The sequence below is a fragment of the Ochotona curzoniae genome, unplaced genomic scaffold (assembly GCF_017591425.1).
Source record: "Ochotona curzoniae isolate NIBS_2020 unplaced genomic scaffold, NIBS_Ocur_1.0 contig_3432, whole genome shotgun sequence".
Lineage (NCBI taxonomy): Eukaryota > Metazoa > Chordata > Mammalia > Lagomorpha > Ochotonidae > Ochotona > Ochotona curzoniae.
This window is the reverse complement of record NW_024465859.1, coordinates 23,073,966-23,100,634: the sequence shown is the minus strand read 5'-3', so window position 1 is coordinate 23,100,634 and position 26,669 is coordinate 23,073,966. Positions and strand designations below refer to the sequence as shown.

At 52.0% G+C, this 26,669-nt stretch overlaps 1 protein-coding gene and 1 long non-coding RNA gene across 5 annotated transcripts in view; both read right to left on the bottom strand.

The window, feature by feature from the left end:
- PTPRJ (protein tyrosine phosphatase receptor type J) overlaps positions 1-17,989 on the bottom strand; it is a 143,973-nt gene extending 125,984 nt beyond the window's left edge. For all 4 annotated transcript variants that reach the window (XM_040980257.1, XM_040980258.1, XM_040980260.1 and 1 more), the window contains exon 1: positions 17,769-17,989. In XM_040980257.1, coding sequence (XP_040836191.1) covers positions 17,769-17,867 — 99 coding nt within the window. In that variant the 5' untranslated portion in view covers positions 17,868-17,989. The remainder of the gene's footprint in view (positions 1-17,768) is intronic.
- On the bottom strand, positions 9,254-10,675 carry LOC121156476. The gene is made up of 2 exons (XR_005883869.1): positions 10,627-10,675; positions 9,254-10,269 (listed from the first exon to the last, which is right to left on the bottom strand). It is a non-coding gene; the product is annotated as an uncharacterized LOC121156476 (long non-coding RNA).
- Positions 17,990-26,669: the final 8,680 nt, after the last annotated feature.

Genomic DNA, 26,669 nt, shown 5'->3' with positions numbered 1-26,669 from the left:
ACCCCAGCCCACCTCGCCACTTGCAGGCACCAGTACCCAGGGTGCACCCCCAGTGACTCTCATGCGCCGGCTTTTTCACTTCCATCAGCTCCCTGCCTATGGCCAAAGACAGCACAAGTGTTTGGGCCCCTGACAACCTGGCTCCTGGCTTCAGCCTGGTCCAGTCCTAGCCACAGTGTACAGCTGAGGGGTGAGCCAGCAGATGAAGCATTTCTCTGTCTCCCTCCTTCTCCGCAACTCTGACTTTAAGTAAATCAATGTTAAAAAGACAAAAGGCAAGCAGGCAGGAGAGAGAGACAGGAAGGAAGGAAAGAAGGAAGGAAAAGAAGAAGGAGGGAGGGAGGGAAGGAAGGAAAGAAGAAAAAGAGAAAGAGAAAGGGAGGGAGAGAGAAAAAGCGAGAAAGCAGGAGGAAAGAGCCATAGACCAAGCAGCTTTCTTCCCCCATCCCTCCTCCTTACAGCAACAACAGTCATCACTACCACTTCCTGTATGATAAATCCCTGAGAACAGGTTAGGCTTAACCCTGATGTTAACTGGGGCATAGCCAAGGCGGGAGCTGGAGAAGGCACCTGATCAAGGTCCTGATGCCTGGGGCTGAGCTGGACTCTGAACTCCATTCTCTTTCCACTGTGTCTTTTTGAGATGGAACCAGGAAGGTCCAGACGCTCAGGAGGCGCTCAGCTCAGTCATGTTTCAATTCCACAGGGGTTAGTCCAACAATCACATCTTTCTCTTTCCATGTAGATACTGGAGCACAGACAACCCCACAACTGGCTTTGAGAAACTTAAAGAACAGACCCATGCTGTCTGCAGTCATCTACAACTAGGTCCAGCTGGGGTCCAGCCACGGTTGGAACTTCTCAAGGTACCACCCACCACGCAAGTGCAGATTACTACAAAATGTGGGCAGCAACTTGACAGTTTCCCTCCTCGGTAAAAACGTCTCCATTTCTCAAAAAGGACTGTACCAAACAGGCCCTATATGACTCACACATGCAGTCAAAAAGTGGTGTGAGATGCCCACCGCCCATTCCAGTTGGCATGGCTGCAAATGCAAATATTAAAATCTTCTTTTAAAAAAGAACGATCATACCACGTGGGCGTAATGAAACAAGCAGTCTCATACATTCTGACAGCCGTGTAAACAGCACAACTCTTTTAGAAAGTCGTTGGCCAAGCGGTGTCACCTGTTGGAAAGATGAGCCTGGGGATTAATCCTGAATACTTTCTACCTCACTGAGGAAAACCTGGCTCTCCGTGGAAAAAGATTAAACTACGGCACACCTCATGCGGTCCTAGGCAGTTAGTCAGGGTCATACGTTTGGAAGCCACACCTCCTCCTCTTAGGAAATCCTTTCTGCCCACCTGTGAGTCAAATGATGCTGATCCTCCATCACCCTGGGAACCTGAAGGGGGGTGGTACTGTGTTGCTGCATAACCATAGCCCTCTCAAGCCTCCGTAAAAGCCCATGATGGGGCGGGGCTCACTGCCTTGGTCGCGTGCCTCGTACTGACTTGCTCTCTGTGGATGGACTCCAAAGGACGAAGTAGTAGCCTCTCCCTTACCCTTTGGCTGTCTGGCTCACTCTCCCTGAACACGGCCCACGTATGCCTGTAGTCCTCACCCTCCAAACAAACCTTAACACTTGCTGAAGCTCTATCAGTGCCTGTGCTTAAAATGCTTTTTAAGCAAGAGACAAGAACCTAGAAGATAAATATTTGGCCCAAAACCTAAAGCACAACACATCCACTCTGCAGTATTCTGCACCTGTTAAAACGAGAACTTTGCTATTGTGAATTGCACTGCTGCAAATACAAAAGAATCCAGATGTGCGTCCAAAGAAGAATGGTTAAAGAAACTGTGGAACACCTACTCTGTGGAATATTATTCAGCTGTTAAGAAGAATAGAATTATACTATTTTCAACTAGGTGGGTCCCAACTAGAGACCATTATGCTTAGTGAAATGAGTCAATCACAAAAGAACAAGTACCATATGTTCTCTTTTATATAAGGAAACCAGCATGAAAAGTGTAACTTTGGTAATCCGATTCATACTATTGTTTGTTTGTTTGTTTGCTTTTTGGCTGCATTCCATGTGTTTTGATGTTTTTTATTTCAGTTTTATTTATTTCAAATACTTTCTTTTCGCTAGTAGAATTCATTGCTGGCTCATGGATTACACAGTGGCATCATTTTTCCCAAAAGGAGAGCTTGATCAACCATGAGTCACCATGGTAAAGAACGTTCTCATGCAGTCTTTTAATATTACAGAATCTGAGACTGTCCCTGCTCTGTGATTACAATTACTTTAAATTAGAAGCCATCCAGGGAAAAAAAAAATTCAAACTGTAACTACTTCAAGATTATAACAGCTCTGTGATGAGGGGAATAAAGGGCTTTCCTCTCTCTCTAATTTCTAAATTTATTTTCATGCTGTTACATAGTTCTTACATAATTAGGAAAAAATAACTTTTTTCAAAAGTGATCAAATTCAGTTTGAGCTGTTTCAAATCATTTAAACTCTGGGGCCTGTGTGGCCCCAAACAAAGCAGCCACTTGAATGGCAGCTCCAGCCGCTGGCATTTCCCAAAAAGCCTGCCTCTGGAGAGTGACCCCACCCCAGGCCTACAAAAACAATCAGGACCAGGCCTCGTGGTACAGTGAGCTAACCTGCCACCTGGGGCGCCAGCATCCCACCTCCAAGTGCCTATTCAAGTTCCAGCAACCACACTTCCCATCCAGCTTCCCGTTCAGGATCCTAAGGCAGCAGACACGGCTCAAGTACTTGGGTCGCTGCCACTCCAGTGGGAGAGCCAGATGTAAATCCCGACTCCTGGTTTTGGCCTGAGCCAGCCCTGGCTGTTGTAAGCTTGTGGGGAGTGAAACCAGCAGGCAGATCTCTCTCTCTTTCTTTCTGTCGCTCTGCCTTTAAAATAAACACATAACTCTTATTGAAAAATTAATAATAATAATCACATCAAGAAAAACATTGGATTAGGGGGTCATAGAAAAAGAAGTGATTAACGAGCTGGGTGACAATTATTGTGTAGATTTTATTAAATTGCTCATCATTGTAATGCCTGGTATGAAGTAGACCCCCAATAAACACTTGAGGCAAGGAAATGTAGCTTTCGGCCCATTTTCTCTGAGCACAGAGGCCCAAGCACCGGGCACACACAAAGCCTGCCAGGTGTGCTCCCTGGGGTCTCTACAGAAGCTGGCTTTGGAAGGGCACACCTCCAACAGACAGGAAACTGGTGATTCGTCACCAACCTGAGAACAAAACAGTAAGCAAACTGAAATGTCACCAGGAGAGTAAATGTCAAAGGGCGGGGAGTAACGGTAAGTTACAATGTTTGCCAGGTGCCCTTGCCCGACTGCCTATTCCGGGGCCTTTCAGGATTCGCCAACTCCAGAAGCACACGGCTTACAGAGGCTTGAACCCCAGTTCCTCGGCGCACTGGCACATTGACCTCAGGCTCTGGCTGCATCCCTGACCCTCCCATGCCGCTTGCTTTCCTGTCCCAGCTGCACCAGGAGACACCTACTTCACCGCCACGTTACTGGGAGGATTCACTCCGTGTATACAAAGCTCTGAACACAGAACGTGGCACCCAGAAAGCATTCAGCCAGTGCCAATTAACCACGGACACTGGATTCCCATTGTGCCCACAGGAACTGCAGCTCGAGGGACTCAGCACTTTTGCCAGGACCACACGGCTAGGAGGAGGCAGAGCTGGGATTCAAACCCAAGGCCGAGGGACACCAACATCCCTGCTCTTTACCACAGTGGTCTAAACATCACCCACAAGGATTAACTCCTTGAAAACACACACACAACTATGACACACCTTGAACACACCTCCATGTCAGAGCAGTTCTTTCACTTTTTTCATTCAATAAACAGGCTCTGCTCTAGACCCCAGGGCCCCACCCTTCCAAGCACCATGTCCCAGGGGTGGCAAGGCTGATCGAAAGGATAAGCTTTGATAAGCATAGCAGGCAACAGGTAGGATGAAGGGACCAAGAGGAGGAGGAGGAGGAGCCAGGAGAGCCCTAGGAGGACACTCGGGGGCAGGGTGGTTCAGGGGTCTGCTGCAGCCAACCCAGCTGACCGCAGCGCTGAGGATGGGGTCAGTACGGTTCGGAGGGCTCTCATCACCCAGGTCAGAGCTGAGGGTCTTAGAAGGAAAACACCAACGCTGGGGACCATGTGTGCCCAACTGCCAGTCATCCAGCCTCTTTGGGTCAGCTGAGAAGAGCCCACGGAGGGACTCCCAGGCCTTCCCCCTCAAGGTGGACTGCAGTCACCTGGAGAGTCCCCCAAAAGACAGAGCACTCTGCCTGTGCAGAGAGTACGCCCGCACTAACGCAGCCCCACCTGTCCAAAGAGGAGACTCAGCCACTGGTCATGCTCAAGAGGTCCTGCCTGAAGAGACTTGGGTGGCTTTGGTGGGTTTTTTTTAAAAGAATTATTTATTTTTATTGCAAAGTCAGATATACAGAGAGCAGGAGAGACAGAGAGGAAGATCTTCCATCCGATGATTCATTCCCCAAGTGACCCAATAGCCGGTGCTGAGCTGATCCAAAGCCAGGAGCCAGCAACTTCCTCCAGGTCTCTCACACAGGTGCAGGGTCCCAAGGCTTTGGGTCATTTTCTACTGCTTTCCCAGGCCACAAGCAGGGAGCTGGATGGGAAGTGAGGCTGCCAGGATTAGAACCTGCACCTATATGGGATCCTGGCGCATTCCGAGTGCTGCACCAGCAGGCAGGCTGTGGGTCTTAGGATCCTCCTTGACAACCAAGGAAAGCAGGGAGAAGCAGGCAGACCACCCCCACCTGGCTTGCAGCATGGCCAGCAGCACTCTCGCATCCCTGCATGCTCTCCTGCTGAGCCGGGACACCCAAGGGGCTGAGAGCATGCCTTCTGTGCAGAAGAAACCACCATATATCATCCAGTGTCCCCTATGATCTTCTCCAATTCTGACATTCTCTGAGAGGACGATCCTTACACCACCTCACCAGCAATCACAGACACCCCTGTTGCCTTGGCAATGCACAGGGCTGAGGGCTCCAGCCGAAGCAGCTTCTGCTTGATTTCCTGACTCCAGATGCTCTATCACTCCTGGCCACGCCTCCCTGCACCCCTTCACCCCACACACCCTCCAGCAGCTGCACCTCCAACGTGGACTCAATGGGGCCCAAGACGGCCAGCACAGGAGGACTGCATTATCCACACTCCCAGAACCCTCCCTGGAGGCGGAGGCAGTCATGAGGATGGCGGCTGGCATTCCTGCCTGTCACGTGGCCATGGAATCCTGGTTCCGTCCTGGGGATGTTTAGGACCCCATTTGGCTCAGGGGGAACCTGGGGCTCTGAGAGCTGCTAGGCTGCTGTGGATCACAAAGCCAGAGCAAGACGACAGGAGGGCCACATGCTAGGCCGTGCAAACTGCACAGGTGGAACCACAGTCCAGCACACAGCACACCATGTGCGGGACCCTGAGGCAGTGTAGGAATGTCCTTGACCAGCTCTTTCCAACACCAAGCTGAGCACTCCTTCTGCCTTCCCAAAGAGATGCACTCCTGATAAGTTGCATGTACGCCAGGTTTTCAGAAAGCCAAGGCCTGCCCCGCTCACCCCTGGCCTGGCATCACCTTTCAGGTGACCACCTTCGCAGGAAGTGAAATGGGTGGTCACAGAGGCTGGCAGCCCAGTATGGCATCTTCAGGAAGAGCTCTCCCCTCCAACGCCAGCCATCTCCCCTGGCACGAGCGGGCTTGGGAGCACCCTGGAGAGCAGCCCACACCTAAAGCACACAGCAACCCCAGCCAGTCCTCTACCAATATCACTCTGTAGTCCTTAAGTCAGGAGGGGTCATGCTGAAAAATGGAGGTGCACTGGACGCAAATGGGCAGTCACAGTCTGGCCTGGGCACCTCGCACACTTTCCCCAAGTGAAGCCCAAAAACACATGACCTGGGCTCGGTGTGGTGGCCTAGTGGCTAAAGTCCTCGCCTTAAGTGTGCCAGGATCCCATATAGGCGCAGGTTCTAATCCTGGCAGCCTCACTTCCCATCCAGCTCCCTGCTTGTGGCCTGGGAAAGCAGTAGAAAATGACCCAAAGCCTTGGGACCCTGCACCCATGTGAGAGACCTGGAGGAAGTTGCTGGCTCCTGGCTTTGGATCAGCTCAGCACCGGCTATTGGGTCACTTGGGGAATGAATCATCGGATGGAAGATCTTCCTCTCTGTCTCTCCTGCTCTCTGTATATCTGATTTTGCAATAAAAATAAATAAAGTCTTTTTTTAAAAAAAGAAAAAAGAAGAAGCCAGAAGCCATGACCTGGCCAACATCACCCATGACCACATGAAGGCCCAGCTCTCCAAGGCCAAAGCCCCTGGGCAGAAGCAGGGTCACGTGCTGCACATGCAGGGTGTGCTCATGAACCCAAGCTTCCGCTTACCCCCAAGCCCAGGCCCCTCTCCATGCCCCACTGTGTAGGACACCTGCATCATAGGATTCAACAAAGTAAATACACACAGAGTACCATATCCAAACTATGGTAGCTACTTCTTTTCTTAAAGATTTATTTATTTGAAAGAGAGAGAAAGAACACTTTCATATATTAGTCCACCACCCAGGTAACTGCAACAGCCAGTGCTGGGCTGGGTAGGGCCAAAGCCAAGAACCAAGAACTCCACCCGGGTCTCCCACATACATAACAGGGTCCAAGAACGGAGCCATCCTCCACTCCCTTTCCAGATGCATTAGCAGGAAACTTGATCAGAACTGATCAACGGGAACTCAAACTGGCATTTTGACATGGAATGTTGGTACTGCAGGCAGTAGCTTGGCTTGTTGTGCCACAATGCCAGCCCCCCTCCTCTTCAAAAAAAAAAAAAATCTGTTTTTTGAAAGCTAGAGTGACAGAGAGACAAAGATTCTCCATCTACTGTTGCACTCTCCAAAAGCCTGCAATGGCTAGTGCTGGGCCAGGCCAAAAGCAGAAGCCTGAAACCCCATCCAGGTCTTCCACACGGGAGGCAGGCACCCCAGTATCTGGATCAGGCCATCCTCCTCTCCCTTCCCGGGCACACTGGCAGGCGGCCAAATCAGAAGCCGAGCAGCGGGGTTTAAACCAGTGCTCTGACATGGGAAACCAGCATTACAAGCAGCAGCTGAACTCACTGCACCACAATGCTGGTTATTATTTTTATTATCTCAATTTACCTCCAGAATAATTATATGAGATGTGCTCAAAGATTTAATCAGAAAGCCACCTGATTAGTGATACGATGGCAAAAAAAAAAAATCTTGGGAACAAACCAGAAGGCTAATTTCAGGACTCACGAAACAGGAATGGGATGGGACACAACAGCTGGAAGTTACACCTAACAGCAGCCTATCAATGGGCAGAAGAATATGTGCACAACACACTGTGAGTAAGTCACACGCTCGCTGCCACCTGTTGCCTCCCAAGAACAGAGGGTGAACCCCACTCTCAATCCTGAGGATGCCTGGGGTACAGATGTCATTATGGTTGACTGCATTCATTTTTTTAAAAAAATCCCAATGCAGATTTGGCATCCAGTCTATTATACATCCATGTTTGTTTTCAAAAAAATTTCCATTGACTACCAGTGACCTTGCAGAAAGAAGCCTCTTGTTTATCTTGTGGCTTCCTGGGGTACCCCTAGGGAGTAATCCACCCTTATTGTGTAAAAAAAAAAAAAAAGAAAGAAAGAAAGAAAACGAAGCTGTATGCAGAGGAGGCTGTCCTATTTTGGTATTGCCAGATGGAATGGGCATTAAAAGAGACAAAGATCACTCACCAAAAAGGAATACTAGGAATTAACATAAGGTACCTTTGTTAAATTTTTATTTTTATTTCAATTTGCAAAGCAGAGTGACACAAGAGACAAAGAGAGATCTTCCATCCAGTGGTTCACTCCTTCAAAATTCCTGCAACAACCAGGGTTAGGCCCAGCCAGAGCCAGGAGCCCAGAACTCACCTGGGTCTCCCATGTGATGGGGCCGACAGGGGCTCCACACATCACTGTGGACCTGGCACAGCCCTGTTGCCTCCCAGGGCACGCACTAGCAGGAAGACAGAAGAAAAGCAGAGCAGCCAACACTTGCAACAGGCTCTCTGACAAATAAGCTGTCTCAAAGGACAAACCCCTGCAGCCAATCCTTGATTCTGCTTTTTTTTTTTTAACCTGTTTTCTCATTTGTATTTTAAAAAGAAGAAATGACTCATATGGGAATTAGATTAGCCTCCAGGACTTTCCAGTCCACGGAGCTGACCACCACCCAGCGAGGTTCGCTCTGGCCAATGCCAATCAGCACAACCTGGTGATAACAGAGCTGGACCTTGGGGTGAGGCAGGACCAAGGACGAGTCTTACACTACTCACGAGTCGTGACCCCTCACAGCCTCAGGGCTCCTCCTGAGTTCTCCTGGAAAGTAGGTAACACAGTAGCTGAGGCCCAGTCTCTACTACCACACCTCTTTGCCAACCAAGGGCTTGCTCTACTGTGGACCCCTGAAGTTTCCAGGAGAAAGCCACTGAGTGGCAGGCCTCTTCCACCTCCAATCCACCCACTTCCCTCCAAAAGTCCCTCTCTGGGATCTGGTTCTTGTTACAGCAGCTGCTGTGTGATGGTCTCCAGCCAGGCCACCTCCAACTCCACCTCCCACTTAACATCCCTCACCATTTCACTCCTGTACCCATTTAAGAAATTCCTTTTCCATGCAATTTAGCACACACACACACATACCAAGCTATACAACTGAAACACGTGCCATGACATAATTCTTACCAGTGTACTCTCATATCTTCTAATCCATATTTGTTTTCTTTATAATGCTGATCACAACTTGCTAAACTGGTATTATGATCTATAGTTGCAAATATAATATCAGTAGGTGAAGTCTACAATCTAGTTTCAATATTCACTTTGTAAGTACATTTTCAAGGCCATCGCCATGGCTCAACAGGCCTTACAGCACTGCCATCCCATATGGGCAGTAAGTTTGTGTCCCAGCTGCTCCACTTCCAACTTAGCTCCCTCATTAAAGTTGGAGAAAGCAGCAGAGGATGGCCCAAGTGCTTGGGACCCTAGCCCCAGAAGAAGCTCATGGATTCTGACTTCAGATCAGCCCACTTCAGCTCAGATGCAGCGACTGCACCCATTTGGGGAGTGAACCAGCAGAAGACATTCTCATATATTTTCTCTCTCTCTCTCTCTCTCTCTCTCTCTCTCCTGTCAGTCTGCCTTTCCAAAAAAAAAAAAAAAAGTAAATGTTGGGATGAAAAAAGCAGCATCTCAGCAAAACAAGACGATAAAACATCAGTAATATCCTATTCCTTCATGCCAAGCACCTGCCATGAAAATCTACCTGATCCCCTTGGGAAGGGGGTACTCATTGTCCCCACAATGAAGATCAAGCCTTCAAAGAGTCAGCTTGCTCACATGTTAGAATGTGGGGGAGCCAGATACAACTCCGAAGCCTGGGGATATCAGGCAACAAGTTCCTCTACACCCAGAACACTTCTCCCACACGACCAACCATCAGCACGGTGGGCTCTCAGAGGAGAAACGCCATGACAATGCACTGGCAACTCGGCCAGCAGCAGGAAACGCACATTCGCCTTGCTGCTGCCGTGGAAACGGGTGGCACTGTCAGCCCAGAGTCTGGCAGCTCCTATCTCGCTTGATTCCAGCCAAGGATTATGAAGTCCAACTTCCCATTGGTAGCTTAAAATAACTCCTCTTGACCCTCCAGACAACATACCTAGAGACAGGAGGTGGCCAGAGCTGGCCTAGTCATAAGATGAAGAAGAATGCTTCAGGCAGCACAAGGAGAAGCCTGGTTTTCTAAAGGACACAGGCAAGCATTCTTGCTGCCACTTGGGGGCCAGGTGGCCAAGTCCACACATGCCAGTCCTCCATCACAACCTGTGTTCCTTAACCTGTAGGAGTTCAACCACACACACCACACACACACCACACACACACCACACACACACACACACACACACACACACACACACACACACACACACACACACCTGTCAAAAGAGAACCACAGGTGCCAACGCTGTGGCACAGCAACCAACCATGATGCCAGCATCTCAAATGAGAGCCAGTTCAAGCTCTGACTACTCCACCTTGGATCCAGCTTCCTGCCAAAATATCTGAGAAAGTGGCAGAAGATGGTCCAAGCACTTGGGGCCCTGCTAGCCATGTGCAAGAAAGACCTACCGGGCCCGGCGCGGTGGCGCAAGTGGTTAAAGGTCCTCGCCTTGCACGCCCGGGATCCCATATGGGCGCCGGTTCTAATCCCGGCACCCCCGCTTCCCTTCCAGCTCCCTGCCTGTGGCCTGGGAAAGCAGCAGAGGACAGCCCAAAGCTTTGGGAACCTGCACCCGCGTGGGAGACCCGGAAGAGGCTCCTGGCTTCGGACCGGCATAGTATCGGCCCGTTGCGCTCACTTGGGGAGTGAATCATCGGACGGAAGATCTTCCTCTCTGTCTCTCCTCTCTGTATATCCGCCTTTCCAATGAAAAAATAATAAAAATAAATCTTTAAAAAAAAAAAAAAAAAAAAAGAAAGACCTACCGTGCTAAGTTCCTAGCTTCAGGCTGGCCCAGCCTCAGTCATTGTGGCCATGTGAGGAGTGAATCAGTAGTTGGAAGATCTGTCTCTTCTGATCTCTCTGACTCTGCCTTTCAAATCAATAAAACAAATTTTTAAAAAATAAGAACTATGCTTTCACTGTGCCATCAGAGCTATCTCTACTGTCCCACATTACAAATTTCCTTCACGTCCATCTATCTGTGCCAAGAACACACATAACTCACTGTGGACTAATTCTCTGTCCCCCAATTTGAGAGATGTTAGAGCATAATTGTGACAACTAGTAATTACGGTCTTTGTCCTAACTTCACTATTGCTTCTTAAGGAAACAGGATACCTTAGAAATTCATAAAAATGTTATTCTTGCAAGTCTACACTCATTTGCAAAGAACTTTAGCATGATACCATCTCACTTACCCAACCACAACTGTCAGCATTTCATGAATACCAAGGTTCAGAGAGATCAAGGCACTTGCCCAAGACCACACAGCTACTTTGGTATCAGAGCTGGGGCTCCAACCCGTAGTCAGGTTCCAAATTCTATGCTCTCGTCACCACCCAAAGCTCTTAACTCTGTGACCTGAGGAGTTAGAGCTACATCTAAAATAGCTGGAAGAGTGGCCAGCATGGTGTCATGGCATGCTGACCCTCCATTACAATGCCAGGATCCCACATGGGCACCAGTCTGTGCCCCAGCTGCTCCACTTCCCATCCAGCTCCCTGCTAATGTGCCTAGGAAAGCAGCAGAGGATGGCTCAGGTCCTTGGGACCCTGCACCCACATGGCAAACCCAGAAGAAGCTCCTGGCTCCTGACTTCAGATCAGCTCAGCTCCAGCCAATGTGGTCACTTGGGGAATGAATGAAGGATAGAATATCCTTCTCTCTATAAATCCGACTTTCCAATAAAAATAAACAAATTTTTTTAAAAGGCTAAGTAGAGAACAATGTATATATAAGGCTTCCTCAAAGACGATCTTTTAAAAAAGTGAATATGGATACATGTATAGATCACATAGAAACATTATTTTTCCCTAGAAGAAAACCAAGGATACCCACAATGATTACCTTTGAAGAGAACTCAGCTGTCCCTCTTAAACACTGGGATCCCTCCCAAGATCCTGAAAGCACACACAGCACCCACACCTACGACCAAGTTAGCGTACAAATCGGGCCCTAGAAGCGATTACCAAGAAAAACCAATAATAATAAAAAAGGACAATTAGAAGAACATACTGTAACATTCTTTTTTCCCCTCCATACAGAATTGCCCATTTAACACTGTCAGACCATGGCCAACTCTAGATAACTGAACTCTTGCCAAGCAATACTGCAGCTCAGGGTGGCGAGTACTTCTGTGCAATTTCACATTGGAGCTTTGGAGCCCAGACCCGTAGGGCAGTTTGGCAGAATCTCTGACACTCCTAAGGTTGTTCCCGCGACGGCCGATTCAGGTACCCCTCCTGGGGAGAGGGCTGGCCCTCCCCTCTCACACCCCAGCCACCTTGGGACAAGGCTAGAGGTCACTGTGTTAGAAACTCCGTGTGGGTGTGGAGTTTGCAGTCTCTCACCCACACACTCAGCTGCCATGGCGGACACAGGGCTGGGTCCTGGCATGAGCAGCCAAACACAACCTCACTCCTGCCAGGGACAACGACAAACAGCATCTGTCCAGGCCTCAGAAATGGCAAGGGGCACACTTCCCTCAAGCGGGAAGAAGGAAAAGTGGAACTGAAAATTATTTGCATATTTAAAATTAGATGTCCTGTGGGAGCTGACACTACTTCACTTTCCAAATGCCTGCCCCTCCTCCACACCGGCCGCCGTCCCACTGTCCAGCATTTCCGTGTCATGGAAATCCTTGGACCATAGCTGGCCGCTGCTAACAGTCACAAGGAAGCAAGGACACATTCCCCAGAGCACCAGTGCTCCAAGAGCTCTCCAGAGAAGCCCTGGGAGGGCGAGCCACTCAGGGAGGGACATAAGTACTGGGGTTGTCCAGAGCGGCGGTTGCCCCTGAGGCAGAAGCAGGGACCAGTCATTTCTCAGAAGAGCTAACAAGAATGTCACCACCCCCACAGCCACTGTCACCAAGATGACGGCTCTGCTGGACATGACCTGAGTCCTGAAGAAGACTCCTGTCCCCCAACCTTGGCCATCATGCAGTACCTGTGCCCCTCAAAGGTAAGCTACTCAACAGCCTGGAGCCTTCTGCCATGAGCATGTCATAGTTCCACAACAACCTAACATCTTTCTTTAGATCAACTGTTTGTTGTATTTTATTTTTCATGGCATTATACTTAGCCTCTTCTGAAAGAAAAAAAAAAAAACGCAATGGCTTTACATATATCTCAAATTTTCTTGTCAGTACATCCTAAACTAAATACTTTAGAACACTGAAAAAAAAATGTTAGGGACCTGCTTTGTGGCACACAGCACACTAAGCTGTAGTATGCCACATCAGTACCCCGTATCTGACCGAGTTCCCTGCAAATGCACCAGGAGAACCCACAGCAGCAGGGGCCCTGCCACCTACCTGGGAGAGCAGGATGGAGCTCCTGGCTCCTGGCTGTGGCCTGGATCAGCCCTGATGGTTGCAGCCACTTAGGAAATGAGCCAGTGGATAGCAGATCTCTATCAGTCTGCCTTTCAAATAAGTAAATAATTATATTTTTTAAAAAAGGAATCAATCATGTATTGTGTCTGAGCTAAGGTCAGTGTGTGTAAGCGCATGCCTCATCTGTACCACTCTATGGGAAAAGCTTTATAAACATTTGTCCTAGAGGGTAAGACACCTGTCACAAACCCCACATCCCTCATCACAGTGCCAGGACTCCAGTTTCGGCTCTGCTTCCAGCTCCACCTTCTTGTTAAGGACCACCCTGGGATGCAGCAGCTCAATATGCAAGATTCCAGACTGTAGGAGGCCTGGATGGAGCTGCCAGCTCCCAGCTTCAGCCTGGCACATCCCAGGCTACCGAGGGCATGTGGGGAGTGAACCAGAAGACTGAAGCTTGCTCTCACTCTCTTTCAAGTAAATAAAAACATTTTCAAAACTTCAGAAACTTTTTTGTTTCTGAAACGTATCTGAAGCCCCATTTCTTGTCCATCCACATACAGCAGAAGCCACAGCTGGCAGTGGGACGGTACACGGGGTTTCATATGGCAGTTCCTCTTCTGTCTCCTTCGCTCTTCTCCACTGCCCACTACAGCAGAGGGACGCGCTGCCCCCACTTTCCAGATAAGGAAGTAAGGAGTCACAGGGGTTCAGGGACTGGCCCACATCGACAGAGTTACTCAGCAACAGAGCAAGAAGCTGAAGCCGAGTCATTCCATTCCAGACCCCAATCTGTCCCCACTAAGGCAGGCCTGCCTCATCAGCTCAGGCCCCAAAAAAGACACCAGCCAGGGCGCAGACACCTGGGTGCCTGTTTCCAATGGAGTCGATCCCACAGGGGTTAAGACATGAGGCGCACAGAATGACTCTAGCCTCCTACCAGCCTGTCTCTCGCCATCGCCGGCTGCCACCCCCTCTCCCTCAGCTGCCCACTGGAAAATCTCTCCCAACACAGGCAACCTCTCAAGAGACCCAGACAACACATTAGAGTAGAGGAGACAACCCCGGCCATGTCACACACTAACTAGTTGGGACTGTGGGAAGCTCTCAGCCTCAGCTTCCCCTTGGATCAAATGAGAACATGAATGACACCCACCTCTTCATCATTCCAAAGTGGGCAAACGACAAACAGCACTGCCTCCCTGCACACACAGCCTGCCACATACAACTTTACCTATTAATTTCACGATTGTCTGTGACATCATATCAGCAGGAAAAATACTTGGACAACTGCCTTTCACCCTGCACTCAAAAATAACTCCCTTGGCCAAAACAGCAAGTGAACTAAGAAGTAGTTACTGATGAGGCACCGGCTCACCCAGGGTACAGCAACTCCTAGGACTCGGAGCTAAATAACCTCTCGGCTGACCAAAATTGCTCAGTCAGGAGCCAGGATTCTCTTGGCTTCAAAAACCTTGAGTATTCCGTGATTATCTCCATCATGGGGCTGAACTTGACGCGAGCTCCGAGTCACAGCCTAACCATATACCAATCTGCTGTGTTTTTTTTAAACTATCTGCCAACAAAACATAATCATTTGGGTTTTCTGTTGTTGCCCCGAAGCTGAACAAAAATATTTAAGTCATCCCTATGAGAATTAACAAGCAGTTTAAACAGGAGGCAAAACACCTTTGTGTACTCTGGGGGAAGCAGGTGAGGAACTAGGCTTAAAGATCAGCTGTAAGAGATAATGAAGACAAGCAGTTATTATTCACCAGGAAACAAGAAAGCAAAGAGAAAGCAAACCAAAACACTGTCTAGAACACCGCTACCAGTCAGTCACCCACTTCTCATTTTCCATTCGAAGGCAACTCGCTGCCCCAGCTGATTTCTTCAAGACGGTCAGGAGAAAATGTGCAATGGGAAGGGAGCTGCTTTGTCACACAGCCTCACACACACACACACACACACACACACACACGCCAACCAAACAAGTGTGCAAAAATGCTACAGCAATGGGTGGGCGCAGATGCTGCCACCAGCAAAGGCCTGCTGTTGGAATCACCCCTGCCCAGCCTTCCTGTGGGGGAGAAGGCGAATGAGCTGCCAGGTTTAAAAACTGGTTTCCCCCAGACTTCCTAAGCACTGAGTCTTCCAGTGTCCCCACTCTCCAGCTGCTTCACCCCGTCTTCTGGAAGGCCCAGAGCTGCTTCTCTTCGATGAACCTGCTATGTTTTAAGACAGAATCTTAACACTCTCTCTTCTCTCCAGACCTCACTAAGGCAATCACCTATTAGGGACACAGTCTGATCTTTTCATTCTTCTTTCCTAAATAAACTTTGGGGGGGTGGGGGAAGAAGGGAGATCACAACAAAAACTCAATGTACATTCACAATCATGGGAACACACAACATAGTACTGTGCCCATGTTTATAAAGACCAAAGTGTAAACACTGCCCCCACCCCTTCAAAAAGAGAGCATCACAGAAGACTAGGGACAAGCAGGGACCTGGGTTTCCCCGGGGCCTTGGACTCCTCACTGTCTTCTCTGGATGACATCTCAACTCTAGGGACATTCAACCTAACCGGAAGGTCTGGGCCACCTCCAAAACGCACGGATACCCTACAAGATCCAGTACCAAAACGAACCCCAAACCCCGAAAGCTTGGTCTTTGAACCATCACTGATTTTCCTAAGTTAGAATGTATCCAACAACAAGACAATTCCAGAGTCCCCTTGTGAGTCTGCAGAACAAACTATAGAGGAAGGAAATATCAGAATACATGACACGCGGAGCAGCACTATGCTAATGAAACTCAAGGAAGGATTGGGCAAGAAATAAATTTACCCAAGAAATTTTCTGCTGATTCGAAGTACAACTAGCAACCACCGCAGCTGAGGTTGCTGAGGTCAAACAAAAGAAAAAAGGCCATGTACCCAATTATAATACATTAAGTTCAAATTCTGAGTGCAAGCTTGGGCATAAGGGGAGGCAGTGGTGCTAACCTCATAGACTTTGCCGAATTTCTTACAGGGTCAAGCAGAGAGCTCACACTCACACCACACCTTCACGATAAGGCCCTCTGCAAACCCTCTGATGTTTACAAAGTTCTTCTGGCACCTGCCAGGTGCAAGCTTCTCAAACAACTCTTAGCAGGCAGGTGGTGTCACACCCATTCTACAGATACTGTGAACCGAGGCTGCGGAGGAGACCTAACCCTGAGGCTGAGCCCAGACCCTAGTCTTCAGACACCTCGTCTAGGTCAGTGTCCCCTGCAGGAAGTCCCCCCTCAAGACAGCCGGTGGACATCCTGCTGGGGATACTGCGCATGGCCACCAGCACCCAGGGGGACCCCCGAAAGGTCCCGGCATCAGCTTCTTCTCAAGCTTTAGGGGCAGGGACTGATGTTTCTTATCTCCAACGTTTCTGCGTTGGTTTGGTCAAACTTTTCCCTCAACCAGCCTCCATGCCCAGCCCTGAACTGCCTCCCCAGTTTCCCAAATCCCACCCACCGCTTGAGAGCCGGTATCTGCATGCAACAAGCAAGATGCCCTCCACAGCAGCGGGCAACTCCCGGAAGGCAACGAGGACCACCTGGCCGCTGGCTCAGCTCCTCGGGCGTGCAGCGGGACGGGGTGATCCCACTCTTTCACTTCTCTCCCCAGTTCCCTTTCGGCGAAATGGGAATGTCCCCCAGCTGCCCGGCCTCACCTCTTACTCCCACCCCACAGCCACCCCTCCCCAAGGAACTGCCCTGCAGGGGGAAGGGTCCGTCCCCTAAACGCCAGCAGCGGCATTCTCCAAAAGAGCGAGGCAAGACAGGAGGCCGCTGGGGGAGAGCCGGCGTCCACAAAGCGTGCATTAAGCCAGGAGAAAGCAAGCGCCTGCGCTGGGGACAGAAAAAGGGGAAGAAGGGCGGCTGCCCTGGGGAGACCGAGGGCCTGAGAACTTTCCCCAGAAACACTAGGGGCTATTGCGCCTCGCCCACCACCCCGCTGCCCAGTGCCGGCGCCCCGGGGCCGCCGCGGCTGCCCTTCAGCCCGGCCCCTCGGGTCCCTGCCGGGCCAGGTCGGAGGTCGGCCGCGACTCGGCCAGGCCGGCCGCGCTCGGCGTCCAGAGCCCTCCGCAAACACGCCCCCTCCGGCCGCCGGCGCGCGCGAGCCGGGCCCGCGCTGGCCAGATGTGACCAGCTCCCGGCAGGGCCGGGCCGGAGAGCGCCTGGAAACCCGCGCGAGGGGCGGCCACCCAGAGGTTGCGGGCACCCCCGGAGCCCCAGTCCTGTCGCCCTCCCCCACCCACCCCGGCACAGGACGGCCGGAGATGGGGCTCAGCCTGCAAGGGGGGAGAAATCCCCGCGATCCCCCCCCTCCCAGAGAGGGACTCCGAGGATCCCAAACCCCATCGTCATCACCTTTTCCCGAGCTGCCCACCCACCCCCCAACCCTCCTGCTCTCCGTTCTCCCAGTCCGGGTACACCCGCCCGGGCAGGTGCAAGGAAGGGGATGCCAGCCCGCCCGCCTCCCCAACCCCCGCCGTCCCTGCCGGGGCCCACCCGCCGGCTTACCTGGCCCAGGCGCAACAGCAGCAGCAACAGCGGCGGCAGCGCCCAGCGCAGCCCCGGCCAACGCGGAGGCGGCCGCGCCTCCCGCGCCGCCGGCTTCATGCCCTGCGCGCTCTGGAACGTGCCCGGGACGCGCGAATCGGGCCCCGGCGAGCGCCACAGCCCGGGCTCCCGCGTCGCCGCCTCCAGCCGCCGCCTCCGCCTCCTCCTCCGCCAGCCGGTCCGCCTTGTCCCCGCTCCGCCCGCCCCGGGCTTCCCCGGGGACATGGCAGCAGCGGCGGCGACGGCCACACAGCGGAGCCCGGCGCGGCGGTGGCGGTGGAGGTGGCGGCGGGGAGGCGGCGTCCCCGGACGCGCGGGGGCTTCGCGGGGCGGAGCGAGCGGCGCCCACCCCCAGCGCGCGGCCCCCGGCTGCCGGCGCCCGCGGCCCGCGCGGCTCCCGCTGCCTCCTCGGCGCGTCATGCGGCTCGGGCTGCAGGGAGCCGCGGCGAGCGCACGGCGCCCTCGGCTCCCCTCCCCCTCTGAATATTCATCGCTTCCTCCCGCCCCGGCCGGCCAGGCGGGCGGAGGGGCAGGCGGGCGCGCTGCCGCACACAGCCGCGGCCCCTTCGCGTCCTCCCGCCGCAGCCCCCGCCCCCGGCGGGCCGGCCGGGCTTGGCGGGGAGAGGGGAGCGGCGACGGCGGCGGCTCCCCTTGGGCGAGCGGAGGAAGCGCCCCCCGCCTCGGCCCTCCCACATTCCTGGGACTCAGGACTCCTTGGGCCCGGGACGCGGCTCCAAGGCTCCGGCGCCACGCGCCCGCGATGCTGGCTCCCAGCCTCAGAACCAGCTCCGCGGAAGGGGGTTTGGGGGTCACCAGCTTTTTTTTTTTTTTGGCCGAGAGCTCGGACAAGGCCACGCGGCCAGGCCTGCCTGCAGACAGCTACGTGCGGGCCATGCATGGGTGGGCCTGGGATGGGGAGGTGGGGGAGTAAGGACTCCGGAATTGCCGGAGGCGAGCTGTGTGCTGTGCTGTGCCACCAGCCTGGTCCCTGGGGCCGGGGAGAGAAGCCCACTGCAGCAGGCAGGACTCCAGCAGGGTCAGCTGTGCGTGTCCCTGGAAGAAGCGCTTCACCTCTACACACACGCTTATCCTCCCCACCCCCGCCCCAGCTGCGTGCCTCGGATGTGAAATAGCAGCACCCTGTATAAGATAATCATAACAGCCTATAGAAAAGAGGCTTAGCTGGCCATTGAGTGTCACCCCCAGTGAAGTCCTGCACACCCTCCTGACGCACAGTGGGCCTGGGTATTCATTAGCAAGTCTGGCCGTTTCTGTCTGCTTGTGGAAGGAGGCCTGTGAACTGAAAGGAATTAGATTATCGCACATACCGCCAGGCCCTGCACAGAAGAGGAAGCTCAGGGCCCGGCAGGCTGTGTCACTGGCCCGAGAAGAAGGCAGATGGGCCCAGGAGGAGTGCCAGGGAGGGACTGGTGACACAGGGCTGGGTTGAATTTCACCAGGCAGATAGAGGGGGCAGTGTCTCAGAAAGTAGGAGCAACTTGGCAAAAAAAAAAAGGTGCTTCAGGCTGAGACAGGAGGATTGGGGGACTGAGGAGCCCATGTTCAGGGGGTGACTTGGGTAACGCCCAGGGTAACGCAACTGCACTGGATTCTGAGCCCGGCGAGGTGGGGGTCTGGAGGCCCTTTGGGCTCCAGGTTGCCCCTGTGCAACATGGGCGCCCACTGGGAGGAGAATGAGAGCAGATCCCAGCAGGATGCAGAGACACCTCACTTGTTGACTGCGTTGTCACGCTGGTTAGCTTTTGTTTCAACATTATGCAATTACCATAATCCAGCAGGGGGTTCTGTTTTGGTCCCCTCCCTTTGGGACGTGGATGCTGGTGGCTTAAAAGGTGTCCCCTGATGATGCAGAATGGCTTGCTCATGGTGGCTTCTAAAATAAACGGAGGGCTGCCAGGCTGAATGGGCCCCCCTGCGGGGATGGTGACCTGCCCAATGCCCAGGTCTGCAGCCTGCCCCTCTGCAGATCTCCACACGGCCCAGCTCTGTCAAGAGCTTGGGGAGCCTCTGCACCCACTGTGGTTTGCTCCTGGATAAAAGGCAGGCCTGAACGTAAGCACTGGTTAGAACCAGGTTTCCCTATTGCATGCCAATGTAGCAAAATAGTACAGGGCTCATGGGATTAACAACCTGTGTGGGAAGGGAACTTCATCACCAGGAGGTGTGGCAGGGGCTGAGCGTCTCCTCCAAGCCTTGCCCTCTGCAGGAACGCACTATTTGTGCAGAGGCATAAATTGGAAGTGTATCCGGGCGTATCATGTCAAAGATGGTTTTTTTCCACACGCACAGAAGCACTTTTCCCTTACCAAAGGATTTGAGACTGAATTCAAGAGGGTGTGTCCCTTTTTTGAATATCACTTGCTCTAACACTTCTCAGGTACCCTCCATCTGTCCATAGCTCCCTTAAGTTGAACTACAATTTGTTGGAGATTTATCTCTTGGAAAAGGAAAGCAACAAAGTGAAAGAGAGCTTCCATTTGTTCATTCGGTCTCCAAGTGCCCACAACAGTGCGGGATCACTTGAATCCAGGAACCAGGAACTCTTTCCTGGTCTCCCACATGGGTGGCAGGAACCCAAGCATTTGGGCCATCCTCTACTGCTTTCCCAGGTACATTAGCAGGGAGCTTGATCAGAAATAGAGCAGCAGGGACTTCGACCAGCACCCATGTGGAAAGTCAGCATCTCAGGCTGAGTGTGCGGTGCACAATGCAGGCCCCTCCCGAGGAACTTCGGAATAAATCTACTATGCGAAGTTCAGGAGTTCAGGACATATGCACCTTGAGAACACACATGTGATGGATATTTAACTTCTCAATCGTGTCCACTTCATGCAAAGGCTAAGCCGTTATGGGATCTGGGGCCAGATACAGAAAGAACTAAAGAGCCGAACCAACAGGCAGGAAAGGTAGGTTCCTGGAGGTGTTCCATACTATTGATAGGAGTCCCCCCAAAGCTTGTCAAGATCTGGAGTTCCATACCTTTCCCTGGAGTGGGAATCTGTATGATTAACCCCACTGTTCAATTAATTTTCTGTTCCTTTCATTATTACCCCCGCTGAGCCTCAGTTTCCCCAATATTAAAATGGGCAGGGACCGGACAGGAGGCTTTGTGCTCCATTCTCCCACCGCCCCACCCCCCCCAGAAGAGGGAGGAGGAGAAGCATCCTGGGTTAATGAGTACTCCAGCACCCCACCAGGAAACAGGCCTGCTGGGCATGGGCTAGAACCAGGTCACCATCCCCGCAGGGGGGCCCATTCAGCCTGGCAGCCCTCCGTTTATTTTAGAAGCCACCATGAGCAAGCCATTCTGCAAAGCCCTCCTAAGCAGAATGGAATGTTTCTTGGGAGACTGGTTAGCTAATGGTGGAGGCACGGCTGCCCCGAGACCTTCCTGCCTCACAGACTTGAATCAGCATGGAAAAAAAGGCTTTCAGAAAGTTCTAAAAAAAAGAGAGAGAGAGAGAGAGAGAGAGAGAGCAGTGCTTCATCTTTGTAATAGTAACAGGATATTTCCTGCGGACTGATCCCCGGGCTGTGGTTAGAACTCTGTGTTTGTCCACTAGACTTGAGTTGCTCTCTCAACACGGCCTCGGTCACCTCACCTGCCTGTGCAGAGTCCAGGAATGCCTTGGCACTCATCTTTTGTTTGTTTCTGACTTCAGGCACTTACAACATTTTCCCAGTTCTGGGGTGTGTGTGTGTGTGTGTGTGTGTGTGTGTGTGTGTTTAGGGAGAAGCAAAGATTGACCTCCAAAGAGACAGTTTATAGCAGATACTCCCAACACAGAGGAGGAATTGCCTATTCAAGAATCCCCTTGAAAGCAGCTGGGAGAACAGAAATGACACTTCCTGCCTTACCCCTGGTAGACACCTACCCTGAACAGCTTGGTGGCGTCTGTGTTCTCAAGGGCCCTGGCACAAGCTTCAGGTGAGCCCCATGCTTTGTCACCTGGAAAGACATCCCCCAGGAGGCCCCAAGCTTGGGTCTCAGGGTACCTGGCAAACCAAAAGTAGGTGACCCACAGACTCCATTTGGAGTCTGTGGTTAGAGGACAAAGAGTGCTTGTGTAGGTTTTGAGAATGACTAGTGCACAGGGTTCGGAAGTGGCAAGCAGGGGGCAGCAGCACCAGTAAGACCAATGCCTGGGACCAAGAAAGCACCAAGATGTGCGTGGGCGAGAAGATGCAGAGCCAGCTCGAGGCCCCGGGCCTGGGCTCCTCTGCAGCCAGACCCTTCCAGGACTATTAAAAATACATTGGGGGACTAAGTACGGCTGGCTCATGGACCCACTGGTGTGGGTCTGGCATTGGGAGAGATCTGGCTGGAGGAGCCTGGGAAACTCCTCTGTCAGGACACTCTCCCTGCAGGTGAGTGCAAGAACTAAGACAGGGAGCAGCCCAGTCCAGGCAAAAATATGGTACCCACCAGCATACATTTGGTGAAGGTTGGGGGAAGGCCAGGCTGGGTCAGTCCATATCACCAACTGGCAAATCCGAGTATCAGAATGGAGTGTGGATAAGGCAGGGTCAGGGCACAATACCAGCCAGTCCACATGAGGTCCTGGATTGGGGACTGGCAGCGCTGGGCTAGGCTGTAGCCCCACTAACATGATTTGGAATTGGGGGTGGGCCTGTCCTGGCCAGGCTACAGCACCCACTGGCAAATGTCGAGGTGAGGGGGCTTTGCCAGTCTGGGCCACAGCACCCAACCAGCACATGTGAAACAGGGGGGAGGGGATAGCCCCAGTGAAGGGGCTGCAAAGACCCCCCTGCTAGGTCTCTACTCCCACTGATGAGCATGAGAGCTGGGCTAGGGGCAGACCAGGCAGCACAGAGCCACATCCGATGGCCTACATGTGAGCTGGATCAGGGAAAAGCCAGGCTGTGTGGACTGCACCTTCTGGTACATGCATAAGCCAGTTTTGATATGGACTGATTGAGACCTGGTGGTTTAGAAAGGAGAGGCTGGAGGATCTGTAGGGATCTGACTGACACAATAGCCTACTTGGGCCTGGTATCATGGAACATTGCTGACCACCACACACCAGTTCATGTGAAAGCTAGGGCTTGGGCTAGATCCTAGTACCTGACAGAATGTCAGAATCAGGGACTAGTCACATTAGTCAGGGCCATAACACTAACCATTACGTGAGAGAACTAAATCCTAGGTTAGATTCTGTCGAGGATATGTGAGCCCAACCTTGTAGAAATACAAGTCTCATTGGTTAGCTCAAGACTTGGGGTGGGGGCCCGGTGCGATGGTGTAGTAGTTAAAGTCCTCGCCTCGCACACCCCAGGATCCAATATGGTTGCTGGTTCTAATCCTGGCAACCCTGCTTCCCATCCAGCTCCCTGCTTGTGGCCTGGACAGCAGTTGAGTACAGCCCAAAGCCTTGGGACCCTGCACCCTCGTGGGAGACCCGGAAGAGCTCCTGGCTCCAGATTGGCTCAGCTCTAGCTGGTGCGCTCACTTGGGGAGTGAACCATTGAATGGAAGATCTTCCTCTCTGTCTCTTCTCTCTCTGTATATCTGCCTTTCCAATAAAAATAAATACATCTTTTTTTTAAAAAAGAGTTGGGGTGGTGATGGGCTGAGCTAGGTGTGACCATGGAACCTTCCATCACTCACCGGTAAAGGAACTAAGAACAGTCTGGACAGGTCCAGCCTGCAGCACCCACATGTGCATCCTAAAATAGGGTGGGCTCAGCCACAACATTCACCAACTCATACAAAGCCAAGATGGAAGTGTTGTGAGCTAAGGAGTTGTTTAGCACTGGTTGGGCTGGACAGAAGCAGGAACTGGGCTTGTGGTTAAAAACACCTAGACTAATTGGACTCATCTGTATCCAATTTCCTGGCTAAATTAGGACTTGAGGGGAAGAGTATATAAGGAGAGGTGAAGAAGCAATAAAGAGAGACTTCACAGAGACTTTACCATCACTGGTCTCCTGTCAGTGCTTCATCCCCAGACCCTCTCCATGTCCACATTACTGGCTCTGTTGGTCGGAGCAGCAAGGGCAGACTATGCCAGGCACTGGACTTAACACCCACTGGCATATATGAGATCTGGGTCTAGGAGTGGGTCAAGTGGGGGAACTTGGAAAATTCCCCTGGTGGGTCATAACTCTCATTGATGATCATATGGTTCGGGCCTAGGGGTAGGGCAAGCTGGGCCAAGTAGCTCCAACTGTTGGCTAATGTGTGGGTTGGTTATGGAAGGGGGCAGACTGGTAAGCAAACCTTAGCTTACCAGCAAGCATAGAAATCAGGGTGGAGCATAGGTCATGCTGAGCTAGGCTCTTACGCCTACTGATTTGAATGAGCTAGGGATGCTAGGCTACAACAAAGGCCAAGACAGGTGAGGGGTTATGCCAAGCTGGGTCAGAGCAACCACTGGCACGGATGACCTAAGACTAGGAACAGGTCTGGTTGGGGAGCTAAGTGGACACCCTGGCTGGGTTGGGGTTCCCACTGGTGAGGGCAGGGGCCAGAGTGTGAGCTGTGTTCTGGACTGGATATGACTGCAGTCTCCCTCGGCACAAGTGTGGACTGGGGCTGGGCACACCAAACTGGGGTACACTCCAACACCAACTGATGCTCTGGAGGACCAGGTAGATGTAGGACGGACTAGCTAGGTCTCTATCCATACTGAGCCATGTGTGAGCTGAGTCTGGGTGTGGACCAGCCTTGGCTAGGCTGAAACAGCCAACAGTAAGAACAGAACTAGGTTGAAGACCAATCAGGAAAGGCCACTGTTTCTGTGAGACAGGAGGTAGACTAAGTAGGGCTGGCCCATCGATCTACCGGTATCCGCAAGATCTGGCAGTAGGAGAGGTTCTGATGGAGGAGGCTGGGCAACTCCTCTGGCAGGACACAGTCCCTGCAGGTGAGCGCAAGAACCATGATAAGGAGCAGCCCAGAACTGGCCAAGGAAAGGTACCCACCGGCATACATTTGGCACAGGTCAGAGGTGGCCCAGGCTGAACCAGTTCACATCACCTGCTGACAAATCTAAGTGCCAGAATAGAGTGTACTTTGGGCCGGATTCGGATGCAGAACATACCAGTAGACATTACAGCTGGGACTGGGTGCTGGTTGGGCTAGGCTGTAGCACCCACCAGCATGAGCTGGAATTGGGCGTGGGCCTGGCCAGGCTACAGCACCCCCTGGCAAATGCTGAGGTGAGGGAGGCCATGCCAGTCAGCACCCAACCAACACATATATGAACCAGGAGAGGAGGGAGCAAACCTGGCAGGGGGAATATGGAGGGCTCCCCTGCTGGACCACTGCTTCCACTAGAGAGCGTTCGTTGGGATGGAGGCAGACCAAACCTGGCAGAGCTACAACACCTGTGGGCCTCATGTGAGCTGGATCAGGGAAAAGCCAGGCTGGGATGACTGTTCTTCCTGGTGCAAGCATAAGTCAGAGTGGGTGAGGGTTGGTTGGTCTTTGCCGCAGCATCAACTGGCAGATGCTGGCACTGGGAGCTAATTCTGTCAAGTTAAACTGCAGAACCACCTGGAGATTACAGGATCTGAGAGTGGAAGTGAGCCCAGTAGGGAAATAGTGGGCACCTCCCTCTTGGGTTACCACTCCCACTGGAGAGCATGAAAACCAGGACTGGGGCAAGCATGGCTAGACAGAAATGTACCCACCAGCATGTGTGTGGGCTGGTAGTGGGGCCTGGTTGGGTTGAACTAAGCTTCAATGCCCTTGACATGCATGAGAGCTAAATGAGATGTGGACAGACTGCACCAGTCTGCTGTACAGTATGACAAGCACTGGAACAAGGGCACGGGGCAGGCCTGGTGGGGATTATGGAGAGTTGCCCTACTAGGCTGCAGCTCCCACTGGTTTGCATGAGGGTCAAGTGTGTGGTGGGCATCAGGCTGGACTGCAATGCCCATTGGTTCATGTGGAAGACAAAGCTGGAAACAGAACTGACCCAGCAGTTGCAACCACCAACATATGCATAAGCTGATATGGGCGACTGACTCTGCTGGACCCTATACAGATATGCACACACAAGAATCAGGTCTGGGATCATCTCAGACGAAGTTGCTTTGATGATCCCTCCAACTGAACTAATGACCTCAGAACCCCAACCATGAAGGGAGATGCAGGTCCCATGGTCTGACCATGGCATGCAGGTATCAAAGCTGAGCTTCCTCAGAGGCTCAGAAGGAGCAGTGGACAGCATATCCAGGTGCACATAGAGGATATGGCAGACCACTGGAACCTGCAGAGGACACTCAATACCACAACAGAGGCCAGGGGCCGAAACAAATCGATCAACTACCCCGACCATGTGTTGGCAGTGAAAATCTGGGCAAACAAAGAATCTAAAGTGGACAATGTCAGCCAGTGGATTCTGGAGAGATTTCATCATGCTTGGAATGGCAAGATTGGCAGCAATTCAGAACTATTGAACTATCAGAATCATCTGAGCAGTGCCTTCAGAGCATGCCCCAGGTCGGGGACCCTGGGATGATTGGGGGGAGGCTGGGTGGGGCTTCTCCCTTTATCTCCTCCCTTATCCCAGATACAGAAATAGAAAAAGAGAGAGAATGTGCAATCAATGGTCTTACCCACTTTCCTGTAGCCCTTGACCCTTTGTGCTCTAATCAACTATATAAAGATTATCAAAATAAAATAATAATTTAAAAAACATTAGTGTTCGAGTTTGAAAGAAATGTTCTTTTTTTTTAATTTCATGTTGATATAAAGTTCTTAATCTTGCAGGAATGGACCCTTGGAACACCTCGCTCCCCACAGTCATGATTTGAAGTCAACTTGGAATAGTTGTGTCATGTGGAATCTTGCTGGTAAGGGAGGAAGTG